Source organism: Engraulis encrasicolus, chromosome 4, assembly GCF_034702125.1.
Source record: "Engraulis encrasicolus isolate BLACKSEA-1 chromosome 4, IST_EnEncr_1.0, whole genome shotgun sequence".
NCBI lineage: Eukaryota > Metazoa > Chordata > Actinopteri > Clupeiformes > Engraulidae > Engraulis > Engraulis encrasicolus.
In genome coordinates, this window is record NC_085860.1 from 40,479,327 (window position 1) to 40,496,195 (window position 16,869).

The 16,869-nt window shown below is 41.8% G+C and overlaps 2 protein-coding genes across 2 annotated transcripts; both read right to left on the reverse strand.

The window, feature by feature from the left end:
• Positions 1–1,885: 1,885 nt before the first annotated feature.
• On the reverse strand, positions 1,886–12,168 carry ap3s2 (adaptor related protein complex 3 subunit sigma 2). The gene is made up of 6 exons (XM_063197423.1): positions 11,997–12,168; positions 11,411–11,502; positions 10,985–11,096; positions 9,650–9,721; positions 3,020–3,127; positions 1,886–2,457 (listed from the first exon to the last, which is right to left on the reverse strand). The coding sequence occupies exons 1-6, from the start codon at positions 12,063–12,065 to the stop codon at positions 2,332–2,334; spliced, it is 579 nt and encodes a 192-aa protein (XP_063053493.1). The 5' UTR covers positions 12,066–12,168; the 3' UTR covers positions 1,886–2,331.
• A 2,071-nt stretch (positions 12,169–14,239) lies between these two features.
• LOC134448088 (monocyte chemotactic protein 1B-like) lies at positions 14,240–16,193 on the reverse strand. Its single transcript, XM_063197847.1, has 4 exons — positions 16,160–16,193; positions 15,436–15,576; positions 15,034–15,151; positions 14,240–14,724 (listed from the first exon to the last, which is right to left on the reverse strand). The coding sequence occupies exons 1-4, from the start codon at positions 16,191–16,193 to the stop codon at positions 14,610–14,612; spliced, it is 408 nt and encodes a 135-aa protein (XP_063053917.1). The 3' UTR covers positions 14,240–14,609.
• Positions 16,194–16,869: the final 676 nt, after the last annotated feature.

Consider the following 16,869-nt stretch of genomic DNA (forward strand, 5'->3'; position numbering starts at 1 on the left):
CCAATTCATGTTTTTTTTGAGCTGGAAGACCAAAATGTGTAAAAATAAACAATTTAATGATTGGAATAGTTAAAAAAACTGGGCCATGAATCTATAATCCATGACAGTTTAACATTATTGATGGAATTATGGAAATAAATCAACTTTTTCATGCTATTCTAATAAAGTGGCCTGGAGCTGTATATAAGGTAGCCTATTTGATGCTATTATCTGAAGAGGCACTGCATGACAGGAGCCTTCTGGAAGACACTGTTCCATGCGGTAAGTACTCTGGGTCAGTGACAAGTGGCAGATAAGAGACGGGATCAAAACTCTAGGCTACGTTTTACATACGTACCTTTGGCCAGGCTTTTTTTCTTTTCCCTTTCCTTCTCTGTTGCAGCCTCACACAACAACACAACCGCTGGTCTATTTGTACACACACACACACACACACACACACACACACACACACACACACACACACACACACACACACACACACACACACACACACACACACACACACACATTTTAAGTATTCATTATGGCTGGGAAAATTGGACTTTTCATAGGTGGATCTTCTCTTGTCTGCCATTTTGAATTCCCAGAGAGACACTTTTAGCTACAAAACCAACTGTAATAGCCTACTTTTACTTTACTACTCAGTAAACATTCATGAAAATATCGAATTTGGCAATAAGGAGTAGTTTCAATGAGCAGCCTTGCAATGCCTACTCTGGCTCTCATCCACAGTGCACCTTTAATCTTCGAAGAGTAATAGAATGTGGCCCACAGAAATCATTTTAATGTTTTGTCACTGACTGCTGATCAAACTGATGTCTAAAGTCTGTGCAGTGAGACCTGCAACAGTCATTGATGATGGGAGACATTGAAAGTGAAGGCAAAGAAATAGCAAGAGAATTCTGTGTGACTCACATGACCGGAGGGGAGGCTGGATTGTGAGCAGGTGGTGACAAAACCAAATTATGGCTTCAATTCTATTGCATGAACTTTCACAAACACTTAATTTACAACGTTTTAAAATGTGTATACACTGTACATACATTTTTGCTACGTCCTGTAAACTGTACTGTGTATCTGACCAATTAACAATTACAGGGTGCCAACAGATATTATTTGGTTATTCTTCTTATTCTGCCCAGGAATTCCAGATTTCAAATCCATTCCTCATTAACACTCGTGGTTTGTCTTAGAAATGGACGCAAATATTCAGGAGATCAAAGTGATGTTTCTGCCTTGGGCTTATGCAACAAGTCAAGGTGATGGCTGAGGGTTTGGTCATTCAAGTCTGTACATTATTGATAAGATATTGTTGGAAGCTCTGGAGGGAGGGGGCATTACTGAAATGTTCTGATGTCTTCTACTTTTCAAGGTCAAATCAAAGTGACCGCGGTTGCAGACCTGCATTGACCAAGTGATCTCCAACAGCAGGATCAGACACAACTAGGGCACTGCACCACACGAGGTCGGATTACACACGCTAGTCTGAAGCATTGCACTACTTTCTTTTTCACTTGTGTTGGGCGGGTTCATATGCTGCTGCTTTGAAATGTGGCTCTGCATGTGATGTATTGAATGCAACACCTCTACCAAAAAAAGTTACGATATGTCCAACTCTTGACGGATGCCAGTGCACTTTCCCTAGAGCTGCAGTCCTCAATCAAACACCACCCACTATCAGAGCTGGACTGGCCATCTGGCATAGCGGGCATTTCTCGGTGGGCCCTGCACCCTCGTGGGCCCCAATAAAAAAATATATTTTAGAGACCCCTTTAAGTCCTATTTCTGCCCCAGTTCAGCCCTGCCCACTGTCGTGCTTTAGTGAATACGTGCGTAATCCCACACACACACACACACAAAAACACACACATGAACACACACCTGATATTTGAGAATTGGTTTAATGAAAGGATGTGCCACATTCTCATAACAGTATTGACCCTGGAGATGTTCCTGGTCCTCAAACACGTCATGGCTTCATTAGTACCACAGTTCCTTCTCGATCCCTTCATTTTATCCTTCCCGAAAACCCTTGGAATGTCTGAAATGCTCTGGGACTTTCTATACAAAACAATAAATAAATAAGTGACCGCGCGGGCCTTGGCATGAGTTACTGGGAAAAAAAGACCATAAGTGGGACTTTATAAGCCCTACATACATCATTTGGTACAGTACAGACATGGATCAAGGAGAGCCAAGAATCTGGTCTCACATTTGACACCAAAAGGAAAAAAACAGGCTTACAATGTCATTCGTCTTGACATTCAGAGTAACATGATTTAAAAAAAAAAAAAAACACACACGCACTCAGAAAACAGGAGTTTCTGATCAAAACGGGGAGAGGCTGGGGACTTTGATGTTGATGTCACCGATGTTGATGTTGCGAGGGATTTCTGGAAGGTTCATGTTTTTTACCGCTGACACAGCTCGAGCAGGGGCGGCAGACAGCCCACCCTGAAAACAAACACAAGGAGGAAAAAAGTCACGAGGTATACGTTAAAGTACTCTAAAAGACAAGTGTTTTGATGCTCATGAGGACATGAAGGGTTGCTGGGATATATTACATACTTTATTTATGTAATACAGGGACCCCATAATAATAACATAAAAAATGCTATTATAGCCATGCATTATATTATTGATTATGGCCATCTTTAGTTCCTAGACAGATTGATGGTCCCTAAAAAGAATGCATCATTAAGACAATAGTTGAAGGTGAAGAATGTGCACATCCCATTAAAAGGTGCGGGACAAAGGCTGACAGCAATTTTAGAGTGAGGAGGCCGCACACTTTAAATCCTTTTTTTTTTTTCAAAAGTAATAAGTGTGCCGACCCCTCACTCTATCAAACAATAGATGTGGACTCTAACAGCCACAGTTACAAATTGCTTTAAAAATAAGCATACATCCTTTCCAAAGACACACATTTAGAAGCCATAAGGGCTTCAGACAGATATTCCAAAGGCGTTTTTCAAGAGCCACCTTCTCACTTATCCCAAAGAAAAAAAAGGCCCACCTCTGACTTCTCCATCCGATTCTGCATCTCCACCTGAGCCACGATCTCATTCATGTTGGTCTCCAGCACCATGCCTCCCATCACCACCTCTTGCAGGATGTAATGCACCTGACCAAGACAAACGATATCATTACATTACATTTAGCACACCCTTTTGCCCAAAGCGACTTACAAAGAGGACATACAACCAAGTATACAGTGTGACGTCAAGACAGAGCACAGCAGTAAACAAGTGATGTAGAACAGACAGAGATGATAAATGTTGTACATGCACAGTACATAAATTAAACTGTACAGAAATGCTCGTTCTGTTTACGAAACGAAAGTTCGAGAGAAGCGTAATGAAATTTGGAATGCCTAATTTACCACCTGCATTCTGTTCTCCACTTAACTGTCATTTACCTGAATTGGCGCGAAAAGATAGGCACGCCTATTTAACCAGCTGCATCTCATTCTCTGCTCTGCCGTCATTCGCTGGAAATTCAGCGCACAGAAAATGTGGAATGCCCCTTTATTATATATCCAGCATTTATTCTCCACTCACCCGTCTCCGGGCAGAAATTTTCTTTCTCGCTCGTCCCACCACCTCCCCTTTCGCCTCCCTTGTACCGCTGTTCGATCGATTCGTCAGGTGTCTTGCTCTACGCCACGTAATCTATCTCAACTTCTCAAGTGCAGTGGTCCCTGCGGACCCAGTGAAGCACTTAGATGATCTGTCCACCGCGTGGACAGCCACTCTTCTGCGAGAGCGGCACGATCACGAGAAGTCCATTCTCCAGCAAGAACGAAGATGCCGGTTTCTCGGCCGTGGCAGTGCTTCAGCACCACGGCCAGCGATCTTGCCCAATACGGCACGTAATCTCTCCGCTTCTTAAGTGCAGTGGTCCCGGTGTTCTGTCGAGATGTGTTGCCTCGTCGAGATGAGCGACCGGTCGCCCTATTCGATAGTGGTGTTCTATCGATTTGCGATGCCTCATCTAAATGAGCGACCTTGGTTTTCCGCGGAAGGCGTTTCAATCGGTCCACGTAGGACTGTTTTAACAACCCATACTTTGTTTATTTCACGGACAGGGGTGTGCAATCGTTCGTGCGGCTGCTGACAACTAAAACACAGTGAGCCTCTCGTTTAAGCAAGTTAAGAAACGTGCCATATGAAAGAGACTGAGTTGAGTTTGCGCAAATACTGGAGAAAGTGTTTGGGATCAGGGCCTGACTACGGGTTGTTTAATGCAGTCATTTGCTGTTGGTTTGGTTTCAATGCGACGTGGGCTCGCAAGGCAAATTGCCACATGAAATCATGTGCTATGGGGATTAAAAAAAGCGCGGTTTAGATATTCCCAGATAGCAGATAGCGTAGCCTATTGTGGCTTTGTTTTGGCAGATGTCTGTCTTTTAATGACCGGAATCATATTTTCATAACATCCCCACCAGTGCATTTCTTATTACCATGTTCAGGCATTTTACAATGCAGTCGATTCAAATTATTGAGTGAAAAGGGTGGAGGGAGCATTTTGACAGCTCAATCAGAGGTGGCGATTTTTTCCATTTTGCAATGAGAACGCCTCCTCTGCATAAATAGTCTTTTCTGATCGATGTTACAATGTTCGAGGCTGAGTGTGTGAGCGATTACGGTTAGGCAACAAAGTTGCAAATGTTCGAGGCCACGCTATTTCGCAGATTTTCCAATGATCTGCTGGATGATCCACGCAATTTCCCGTTTTCCCCCCAGGGGATATATCGTAACTTTCAGTCCATGACAGTCGGTGGACAGGCTACAGGCTAACTAGACTATGGATGACTGGTGGTAACCTCGGAGGACATAGGCTACAGTTTGAGTCACTAAAGTTGACAGTCTCAGGGGATCCTATATGGTAACTTGCGGTCTCACAATTCGATGGGCAATCACCCGCGAAAACCACCGCGAGGGTGTGCGCATGCGTGCGCATGCTCAGTAATGAAGAGAATCACATCTCGACGGGTCGCTCATATAGACAGGACACCGGCGGACCCCGTGAAGCACTTTGATCATCAGTTCACCGCGTGGACAGCCCCTCTCCCGCGAGAGTTTGTTCTTGAGTGCAGTGGTCGCTGCCGACCCCGTGAAGCACTTCGATGATCAGTCCACCGCGTGGACAACCACTCTCCTGTGAGAGTCCGTTCTCCAGCGAGAACGAAGATGTATGCAATAGCATACATGCTTAATCCAAATTTCAGAGAGTGAACTATTGAAATACAATGCACATAGGGCCGCTGTGGCACAGCATGCTAATGCACCTGCACCAGATACAGTGTGGAGTTTTTGACATTTTAAGGTAAAAATAGGCCATTCTAGGGGTACCTAAAAGGTAAATTATCAGTGTTGGGTTGCAGTAATGTAACTACTTTTTTTCTGATAAAAGTAGTGTAGGCCTAACGAGTTACTACTAAAAAGTTGGTAACGAAACACCGTTGTCTGTGAACTTTTGCGATTGGAGAGGTATATGACTCCCTCTCTCGGGCGCATACGCGCAAATAGAGATCTATTAAGAGGAAGAGACGTGTGTCGCGGTGTCCCCTCCTTCTCACAGTTGCACTAGTTTTGAAAACGTTGAGGAGCACTGTGAACCGTGTGTGCATTTAGGGCATATCAATGTCCGAGTGATCCGATTCCGAGACAAGTGCAGTTTGACACATTTTCCGAGCTCGCGCTATTGTACAGCTTGCGCGTCCTAAAACCACAGGACTGGTGCCGGGTGCCTTTCGCATGCAATTAGCCTAGCCACAGAAGACGCTCCTTTTGCTACGAATGCGGGGTTTTTTTTGTAGTCACGCCACATGTCAACCGGCAAGCTTAGAAAAAAAGTGCCTCTCACCGTTACGGAGATATGTCACGTCTTCTCCCACCTACTTTGTCCTCTTTCGAATACTGTCAACTCCCAATGTCAGCGCTTAGCGCCCAATGTCTCCTGATTTGTTTGTATGGTAACAAGTAACGAACCCAGCACTACTGCTGACACTGCTAACAGGTTGGCAACTACGCTTTGGAGAAACAAGGATGCGATGCTACACGTGCATTTGTTGTTGTTTCATACGCTTGTCACAGAGATTAATACAAGCCGTCAAAACCCCGCGACAAATAAAAATAGTCAAGTCAAGTCAAGTAGGTTTTATTGTCAATTTCTTTACATGCACTGGTCATACAAAGAATTTGAAATTACATTTCTTGCTTTCCCATTAGACATAGACTAATCTAGGTAAGGACATAGACAGTATAGACATAGACAGTACTTATACATGGACTTAAGACAGTATGGACATAGACAGTGCTCATACAGACATTTAAAGTGCAAGACTGGACAACAGAAGACTTGTAGAGGACATACATTAAGAGGTATCTGTTGTGCTTTTGTGCTTTTCCTAAAAAAAGTCCTTTATAGCGTTCTGACATGGTAATAGTAGCATTTTGAAGAAAATAAATATTAAAAAAGGTCTGTCAAGTACACCAGCAGCAGTGTGTGTGTGTGTGTGTGTGTGTGTGTGTGTGTGTGTGTGTGTGTGTGTGTGTGTGTGTGTTTAGTGCAGGTAGAAGGTGCGGTGTGCGGTCTTGTGTGTGTGTTCGTGTGTCCTGTGTGGTGTGTTTCGTGTGTGTGTGTGTGTGTGTGTGTGTGTGTGTCATTGTGTGTATGTTTGGGTTTAGTGCAGAAAGTGCAGTGTGCTTGTGTGTGTGTGTGTGTGTGTGTGTGTGTGTGTGTGTGTGTGTCTGTGTGTGTGTGTGTGTGTGTGTGTGTGTGTGTGTGTGTGTGTGCATGTTTTGAGTTAGTGCAGTTTGAAAGTTCAGTCACGAGTATAGTAGTGCAGGTGGAATGTTCAGTCGCAGATATGGTGGTGGGGGGATGGGGGGGGGGGGGGGGGGGTTGTCAGTGGCCTTGCTGGCTAGAGGCTGACAGTGGAGGGAGAGTGGGTTGAGTGTTCAGCATCTTGATCGCTTGGTGCATTGTGCTGCTCGCCAGCCTGGTGGTACGGGAACGGAGGCGCCTGTACCTCTTTCCAGAGGGCAGGAGGCTGAGCAGTTTGTGTGCAGGGTGGCTTGTGTCTTTGATGATCATCAGTGCTTTCCGGGTGAGGCGTGTGGGGTAAATGTCCTGCAGGGAGGGGAGTGGTACTCCAATGATCTTCTTCGCTGTGTTCACAACACGCTGGAGTGTCTTCCTGTTTTTCTCCGTGCAGCTTCCTCCCCACACTGTGTTGCAGTTGGACACGACGCTCTCTATGGTTCCTCTGTAGAATGTTGTCATGATGGAGGGTGTAGCACTTGCCTTCTTTAGTTTGCACAGGAAGTAGAGACGCTGATGGGCCTTCTTCGCCAGTGATGTAGTGTTGGTGGTCCAAGAGAGGTCGTCGCTGATGTGCACTCCAAGGAACTTGGTGCTGCTCACTCTCTCCACAGCATCGCCGTCGATGGTCAGTGGTGGCAGTTGTTTTTGGACCCTTTGGAAGTTGACAACAATCTCCTTGGTCTTGTTGACATTCAGCAGGAGGTTGTTGTCTTTGCACCATCTGGCCAGCAGGTCTACTTCTTCTCTGTAGTGAGTCTCATCGCCCTTGGTGATGAGGCCCACCAGTGTTGTATCATCCGCAAACTTCACTAGATGGTTAGTGCTGTGGGTCGTTGTGCAGTCGTGTGTCAGCAGCGTGAACAGCAGGGGGCTGAGAACACAACCTTGCGGAGCCCCCGTGCTCAGGGTCAGTAGTAGGCTGGTAGTAGTAGTAGTAGAGTGCTATATTGTCATTTAAATACAGTGAGTATGACATGTGTCAGGTTTGGCAGAAGGGCGATGTGGCATTGATCTGGCTGTAGCCTACATAATACAGACAAAATGCCGTTACGCTGTATTGAAAATAAGCGTAACGGTCCAAAATAAGCGTCACGGTCCAAAATTATAGCGTAACGGGCCGTCACGCACTTTTGCGCTAGCTAGAACCCTGTACAGGCAAGATTGCCATTGGGGACCCAGCTTCCAATCTGGGCAATGGGCCTGGGCAATTTTTCCCTACCCTTCCCCTCCCTTTCACCCAGCACTATTCTATCCTGATTCTATCCTGATGACGGCAAAACCAAAAAAATATTAAAAATATTAATTAAAAATATAAATCTCTCTCGCTCGCTCGCTCTCTCACACACACACAAATATAATGAGATTTTTGGTGCAATATGCGTGAATGATGCCTGGCTTGAGTTACTGATGTTTTTTATCAGAGCAGATGGTGCCACTCAGGTTAATAACCAACACATCAGATTACCAGACAGCCATTTCAAAGCAGGCTAAATATAGAGTATAAAACACAGAACACTTCATGGCCATCTTCAAATGCATCATGCTTATGATAGGCCAAGATGTTATCTTATCATGGTAGTCATAAAGGTGTGAAATGATTGATAAAATCATCTACTCTGTCTACAATGTCCCTGTGTGTCGCATCATTTTCTCCTGTTAATAATTAGTTACAGGGAGTGTACCAGGCAGATCACACAGGGAGACACACAAATCGAACTATTCAAAGAAGTTTGCTGCAGACTCTCAGGCTAATTTCTAAACCACCGCTATTAAAGAGGAGAAAACTTAAGTATTGTTAAGCTCTATGGACTGTAGCAATGTTTTTCAACCATTGTGCCAGGGAAAAGTACTGTCCACTTCTGAAAGATCATCAAGTGCAATGTGGGCGGGGATATTACAGAATGACTGCATTTTACTAATACAGGCAGCAGAGTTGCATTTTCAGTCACCATTTTTCAATTGGTTGTGTGTCATTTTTCATTCAATCAATCAATAAATCAATCAATCAATCAATCAATCAATATTTATATAGCACATTATTTTTATTTATCATACAAAACTGTCATTCAATGTGACAGACGAATGTGGTGCCTTGGCTCAAAAACCACTGAAAACCACTGAAAATAAGTTTGCAAAGTTCTTGCCACAATATCCCTGTCAGGTGTAGGAGATCTGGTCAAGTTTACTGTGGACACTGACAGTTTATTTTCTCTCTCTTCATGATGAGAGCTTCTTGCCAGCCGTCATTATGCCCCCATCCCCCGTTTACAATTCAAGCTCACTACATGGCAAACAGCAGAAGCACAATTCAACCGTGTGTTAATCCAGTAGTGATGCTCTCCAAATATAAAAATTACCCACTAAAAAAGAAAAACAAAGCACATCTGAGATTTCTCAACTACCAGCAAACAAGACTTAGACTTGAATTTTTCTTTATTTATCCCAGAGGGGAAATTCATGTCCCATGTTGCTCTGTAGATAAATGGCTGTTTTGTTTTTGTTTTGGCTGGGGACCTGCAGTGAGGAGCAGTAGACACCCAAACTATAAAAGTATGCAAAACGGGTTTGTCTTCAACCGCTGCTAAAGAGATAATATTTGCACTAGGACTTGTTTGTTGGTTAGGACAATTTGCAAATTAGTGCATTTTCATAGCATGGTGGTATGCTGATAAGCTCAAGGATATTCTCTCTTGGTAGTGATCTGCGTTGCCTTTTTTTAAAATAAACTCAATGAGATTGGCATGTCTTTTTGACTGCTAACTGACACTTCTTTTGTTCAACCTCATAAAAGTAAAGTGATGGGACACAAACTTACCTTGTCCATGTGAAAGATGAGATCCAGTTCACAAACATTCTCAAAGCATTTATCCAAGGTTTCCACAAACACCTGGCATGACAGACAGATAGAGGGGGGACACCTTGATTATTCTAATAAAAAAGAACTACCAATCTGAAGAAATACAAACAGCCACCATGTCCTGGCATGAGGTCACAAGTAAGTGAGCAGCTGGACCAGGGTAATGCTCAGAAGATACTTCATAGCAGAATGCCCCAGTTTTCCACTTTAGTTTCCTGCTCTGTTACTGACCTGTATCAATACTATGTATATACTCTTTCATACTCTACAGCTTTTGTTTATTTGTTTCGTTTCGTTTATTTGTTAGGGACAGATACATAGCATGTAGGTTGCAAAACAGCCAAACAGCAAGCATCATAGCATTTATAGCAAGAAGCTAGTTTCCAATGCTTTTAAAACAATAACAGCAATAACAATAAAACATTATTAACATTAAAACAGCCTATTCACTATTTATCTGTACTATATTTTCACTTTGGAATTTCCTTTTTGTACTAGAGCTTTATGGATTTACATTCCCCACACAGAATGTGCAGATTTGTCACCCCCCTGTGACGAGACAGTTTGTTACAGCTCTCTGAATTAAGAAGTTAAGTCAGTCGGCTTGCATTGCCAAAGTCTTATTGTAGTGGTTTTCCCATTGCATGCCTCCAAACATTCATTCAATAAAAGTGATGGTTGCGCACAGAAACAGACTTGTATATTTACACACTTCTACAGTCCAAATGCAAGATAAACCAGATCAGTAAGGTGAAACCACATAAAAGTAAGACTCTTTAAACCTCACTTTTTAATTGGTCCCACTTGTAAATCTTTAATGCATCTTTTATTATCATGATATTAATGCTGACATCCAACAAAATAAACAGAACGTATACTGCTTATGTCCAGCAATGAGCCTATTGTTTTTCAATCTCTGTCCTTCAACTACTCGCACTTCCTAAAAATACATCAGGTTGTAAGTTCCTTTTTGTACAAGACAACTAGTCATGCTATATTCTGCAAAGCAATAACTAACAATTATGGTAGCTTAATTATTTACATTCCTATTCAGCTATAATAAAAGACAATATTAAAATTTCTACAAGTAAGTGGCTGCTAAACCATACACTTACGTAGCCAAAAAATGTAAATTAGGCTACTTATTGGACAGCATACAGGAATGTTGTGGCATTTGTTGCTTGTTATTTAGGTTGATTTTTTAATATTAAACTTGATGAAATATCTTTTCATTTTAGAAGTTGTATTTGTCTGTATTTTTCTCCAATGTAAACACATTTAATTCAGACTCACCTGAATTAAATCTAAAATCCCCAGCTCACTTTCAGAAGAGTCCACGCAGAACACAAAGTAAAGGGTGGCATAATGTCTGTAGATCAGCTTGTAGTCTGAACCTCCGATAAGGCTAAGAGAGGGGGAAATGAAGAGACAATGAGCATCTGAAATGTCATGTGACGCACCCTGTAGGGACAGCAAAGCCTTCCTTTTGGGATTTAGTCTGACCGAATGGTACAGCACCATCCCTTAATAAATCTACAGCCATGGTGTCTTGATGTTTCAGCTCTAGCTGATTAAGATGTTATCTCATCATTACAAGGTGGTTAATAAGGATTCTTCCTCAATATCAGCCTTGAATTTATACTTCTATCTAACGTCATATTCAGTCAACAAACACTATCAATAGCATAAAATGGCCGAATGATAAGGGACCAAAATTACCTTCCACCCTCTAGGAAATTGCAGACGTTGTCATCCCTTTTGGACACCAAATGAAATGTCTCTCTGATTATTTGTTGTTGCATGTCCTCGGCCTGTTCAAAAAGACAAGATGTTCACATAGTGGTTAGCTTCATGACATAGCAGGTAAGATGCGTATAAGAGCAATACGGTTATCAGCACTAAAGCCGTTAACAGACGTAAAATTGCACACAATTGTAGAGCAACACCAACATACAAAAACACTGGCAGCTAACAACACGACTGAAGTGATAATGTCATCTGCTCGACAGACACTGCGTAGCAAGGCCACCTTTCCATACAACTAGCCAGAAAGAGACTCGTCTTCAAGAATATTTGTTTAGTTGGTTAGATAGCCGCGATGAGCGAATTATTAAGTATGTGTTTTTTAATTGCATAATTAATTTAGAAGCAATATTTGCCAGGTCAATAGACTGTAAATTTGCGTTCGCTTGAAACACAATGCTAGCACGTTTCAGCTATCATTAGCTAAATGTTAACGGTAGAGGCAAATCCCAAAAATAGTCACTAGATCTAACCGTATTTACTTTATCGTCATGACACTTACGAAGTACTGATAAAATCGTATGAGGCGTGGTTTCCCATGATTGTTGAAAATTAAGATAGCCTTAATCATCTTCTCTGATTCGAGAAAGAATTCATGAACAGAAAAATAACAGAAAGGTAAACACTACTGTCAGCTGATTACATGAAGGACCCAAGCGCTGAATGGGCTGTCCCCTTTTTTGCCTGCTCCACTTTGAGGGAGAGGGCATTCTCAATGAATGGGCATATTCAAATTAATAATAATAATAATAATAATAATAATAATAATAATAATAATAATAATAATAATAATAATAAAAATAATAATAATAAAAATAGGGTAGCCTTGGCCTAGTGGATAGAGAGTTGATCTTTCAATCTAGGGGTTGCAGGTTTGAATCCCTCTCCCTATACATTTCCATCCATGGCTGAAGTGCCCTTGAGCAAGGCACCTAACCCCAAATTGCTCCAGGGACTGTAACCAATACCCTGAAAAATAATAACTAGTCACTTTGAATAAATGAAAGCGTCAGCTTAGTGCAATGTAATGTCATGTAGCTTTCACATAGCCTATTCGATATTCTAAGGCTGTGGATATGACAGGTCTTAATGTTGAACTTGTGATCATGAGCTGTTGACACAGCTATACATGGGTTTTCTTTTTTTTTCCTTTCCCCTGGCAGCGCGACCCTGGCTGCGCACTGCTCAACCTCTGATTGTTGGAAACCGCTATCAGTCAAAAAATGAGCTCACATGGTTGGCTGCCTGGGCTATCTTGCCCCTCCTCAAAACACTATGTTTACAAACAGAAAAACCTAGGCCCCTATGTTGTATACTATGTAAACAGTTTAACTGATTCCAGCATTATTTGCATACTAACACTCCGAGTGCAAGATTAGGCTACAGAAAAATATGGATGAACCAACGCATACGGATGCGTATGGATAAGCAACCTACGTTAATTCAGCCTTTTGACCAATTAGGCTACTATTTGACCTGGTATTTGATTGATTGTGGAAGCAGTAGCCTGGGAACACCCTTAGTTCTACACAATCGTTCCGATCTGAAAGACAGTATAGAAGCTGACTCATAACAGACCAGATTGTGGTCCCTGTCTCTATCCATTCGGAGAGCAGGGCAGGGTGTCATAGTATTCTGCCCCCTACGGAATTTACAGTAGGCCTATAGGCAGGTAGCCAGACCTAATCTCATTTGTGATTAGGTCTAGTGGTAACCAGGCAAGTAGCCTGTAAAGGACCGCACTAGTCTTTGTATTATATGTTTTGTTTTGTCTTAGTCTAAACGTGTTTGTTTACATGTTATATTTTTCTAAAAACATTAAATTGAATCAAAAAATATTTCTACTTTTCTATGTACTTCAAAATGGTTGGTGTGTGTGTGTGAGTGTATGTGTGAATCATGAATGGACTGCAGGTTAGTTTAATTTTTCCTTTGCCTAGTTGAAGTTTGTCCTTCGCCTGACACCATAGCTCCACAAGAGAGAGATGTGTAAAGGCAGTCCTACAGATGTAATTTCTCTGGTGTAGGTAATCAGGGAGCTGCTTGGCTTTGTTTGTGATTGAGCACAAAAGTTTGATCTCCAGGCTCCAGCTTAAACTTGCTTCATTTTGCACATAAAAAAGGACTTGACGCCTGTTTTAAACAACAGAAGAAAACAATATTAAGCATCCTTGGTGAGCACAGTGAGGTATGTTTGTTATTTTGCTGTCATTTGAAATATTGTGTCTGATGTGTAACTTTCTACCGTGTGTTTTTGACTAGGCCTAAATGGCTTACTTTTGTTGTTTGTGATGTAGTGAATTAATTCCTTTTGATGTTTTTAGAGAACAATTGATGAGCAAAAATGTAAAAATGTACTGTGAAGACTGTATGGTCATTTGTTGTTTTTTGGTTGTTTAAATGCCCCAACACAGTTTTCACGGTGCTGAGGTGACCATGGTGATTCTGCTACAACAAAAATAAAGACAGCTTGAGCATCAGTCGAGACTCTCTTTTGGATCCAAGGGGTTGCTTACATAGCCTTTTCAGTAAAATCGTGGTCAGTTTAACAAAGCCTGAAAAAATGGTCTGACATGCTCTAAGAAAACCAGACAACACATGCCCTTTGAGGAAAACTCAGACACATGCTCTATTGACACGTCATGACACCACAAGAAACTACAACTGCTATGTAGTATTTTTGAGATCAATTGCACATTCAGCACAGAAGGTTTTTTTTAGGAGGGAAACAAATAACAGAAGGAGTTTAGTTCATTTTAAAATATTTTATTACAAATATTAATTTTAATTATTTATTTCCACAAAGTATTCATAATTAATTATTACAAAAATAAACCCAAAATGTAAACAACATGCAATTTCCCAATTGTTTTCATAGAACAATTAACTAAGAACAACAGTAGTGCAAGACCGAAGCAGCACATGACAGTATTAGGCCTACACAATAATAGCCTGATGTTGCCTTACTCTCGCCAGACCCAATTGTGTATTTCCACTCAGTTTCGTGCTCTCACACGAGGTAAGTTTGTGGAGCAAGACGGAAAGAATTCATCTGGTGAGAGTCAGGATAATCCTGGTGTGCGCTCCACCCATCCTTCAGAAGAAGATTCCTTATTCACAGCTTGGTTGGCGTAGCAGCAGTATTCTTCTCATCCAACTTGGTGACAATTTTCTGTACCCAGTCAAGGTCAGGGTCCACACACCACACCTTTCCAGCCACAGTTGTAAATCTACATGAAACGTAAAAAAGAGGAAATTGAGTTAAAACACACACACACACTCCGATCTAAGCAAAAATACAGTGTAGCTAATTGAAAATTGAGTTGATCCAGTCATGATGATGTTGTGGCATTATTTATTATTATTATTATTATTATTATTATTGTTATTATTATTATTATTATTATTATTATTATTATTATTATACATCTATGTGTTAATGTGTTTGTTTGTGTCTGACCGCCACTTTGTATCTGCAATCCTGGCAAAATAAATGTTACATTAATTTTAAAAAGAGATTCCATATTCGCACTACTTACACATGAGCTTTCAGGTTACATCTACTGCTGGTTGTGATGTAAGACACCACCTTCTTGCCGGGTATTGGGGAGAGGTAGTGTTTTGGACAGCATTCAGTGGTGGTGGGGGAATACTGAGCTGCAACCAAATAGGAAAAAGAAATATTAAATCTTTCACACACACACACAGTTACACTTGATGAGCTTGAGAAATGTATAAGGCATTTGCTGCAGAGTATGCTGAGAGATTTCAAGTTTTATAATCTGTTGACCACAAAGTGAATACTGGAAGCAGTCTATGTTTTCAGTCCAACCAGGAGCACCAGCTACTGAAAGAATGCACTTGCTGCTTGTAATAAGGCTGTCATCCATTGAGTCTAAAATGTTGATTTGTCATGTCAAAATTTCATAGTTTGCACTCACCATTAACAGCAACGATCAGCACCACAGCAGTGAGAGCGATCAGAGTCTTCATCTTAGCAACGATGGAGCTGAGGCTGGAGGCAGACTGCAGAGAGGAGTTGGTGGTCTGAATGTTGATGTTCAATCGGTATCTTGATCGGCCTTTATATAGAGGCACCACAGTCAATTCATAGAAATGGTCCCATTTTGAGTACTTCGGAATTTCCTTCCTCTTGTCTTTCTTCTGAAGAAGCACCTCTCTTAACCACTTCCTCATGCATTGCCCGCACAGTTCTTTGGCCAGAAGACTTCCTCCAGGAATGTGCATGACATCAATATATTGGGGGACGAAGTAAAAAAAATATTCAGTTTTATTTGTTTGCTTTTATGTGCTAATTGCTATGGGCCCGCTGGTCACTCTCCTGTAAATGCTCAACTACATATAATTTACAACATTGTTATGACATTTCAGAGATAGATTAAGACTTGGACATTACAATTTGGCTGACAAAAAGATTTTCAATAGACTCTTTTTGTCCGGGAGATATAACTATAGTACAGACGGTAATCTGCATTTCTGTAAAATGAAAATAGGACTGCAGACATCACTGACTTAGGACACAATTACAGGGACAGATTGAGAAATGAAATGCCCACCCACATCTGCACACATGCTCACCCATAAACCTGGAGAGGTTCAGAGTCCTTGGCATGTCGTGGCTTCTCAGTCTGGACCAACACTTACCTGCAGGAATGACAGACGAGGAGAGGCCAGCCATCTTTTTAAAACATATGTTTGGGCTTTTGGGTGTTTATTATGTCAGGACAGAGGAAGTTATCAGGACAGTGTCAGGGCAGGGTTGGGAAATGACCCAGGCTGTACTCGAACCTGGGTCCCCATGGGCATGGCCATACGGAGGGCTCAGCGAAGCTGACCATCTCAACCTTTGTGTCGTGTATTGACTTTTAAATGATTGGTGAGTTTGTTAATTATGGCATGATGCTCCTCAATGGCAGCATGTCTCCACAGAGGGTGCTACTTTACAACAATGATGCTCTCAAGGTACCGTATTATGTTGATTAAAAACTTATTTCAAGGAGGAGTGCTCAGTTTAATAATAAGTAGTCCTGTGTCATATCCTTGACATCAGCTCCAGGAGAATTATCAGACATTCAAGCTCTTCCAACTCCACGTGACAATTCCATTTTGGAAGGACAAATGGATGCCGAACGGCGGTCCAAAACTCCTTGGGGGTTGAAGGAGCTGGAGCTGGAGCAGGTGCCTTGTGTAGTACAGTATAAGACATTCTTCCTGTTTGAACAAACAGCCCCTTGACCTCATTCAAAAAACTGAGATTTGGAAGGCGACTGTGCTGTCACAGAGCTAGAACTGAGAGACTGAGTTTTTTTCCTCATACCATTTGCTTACTGAATTCCTCCTAATTACTTTGATTG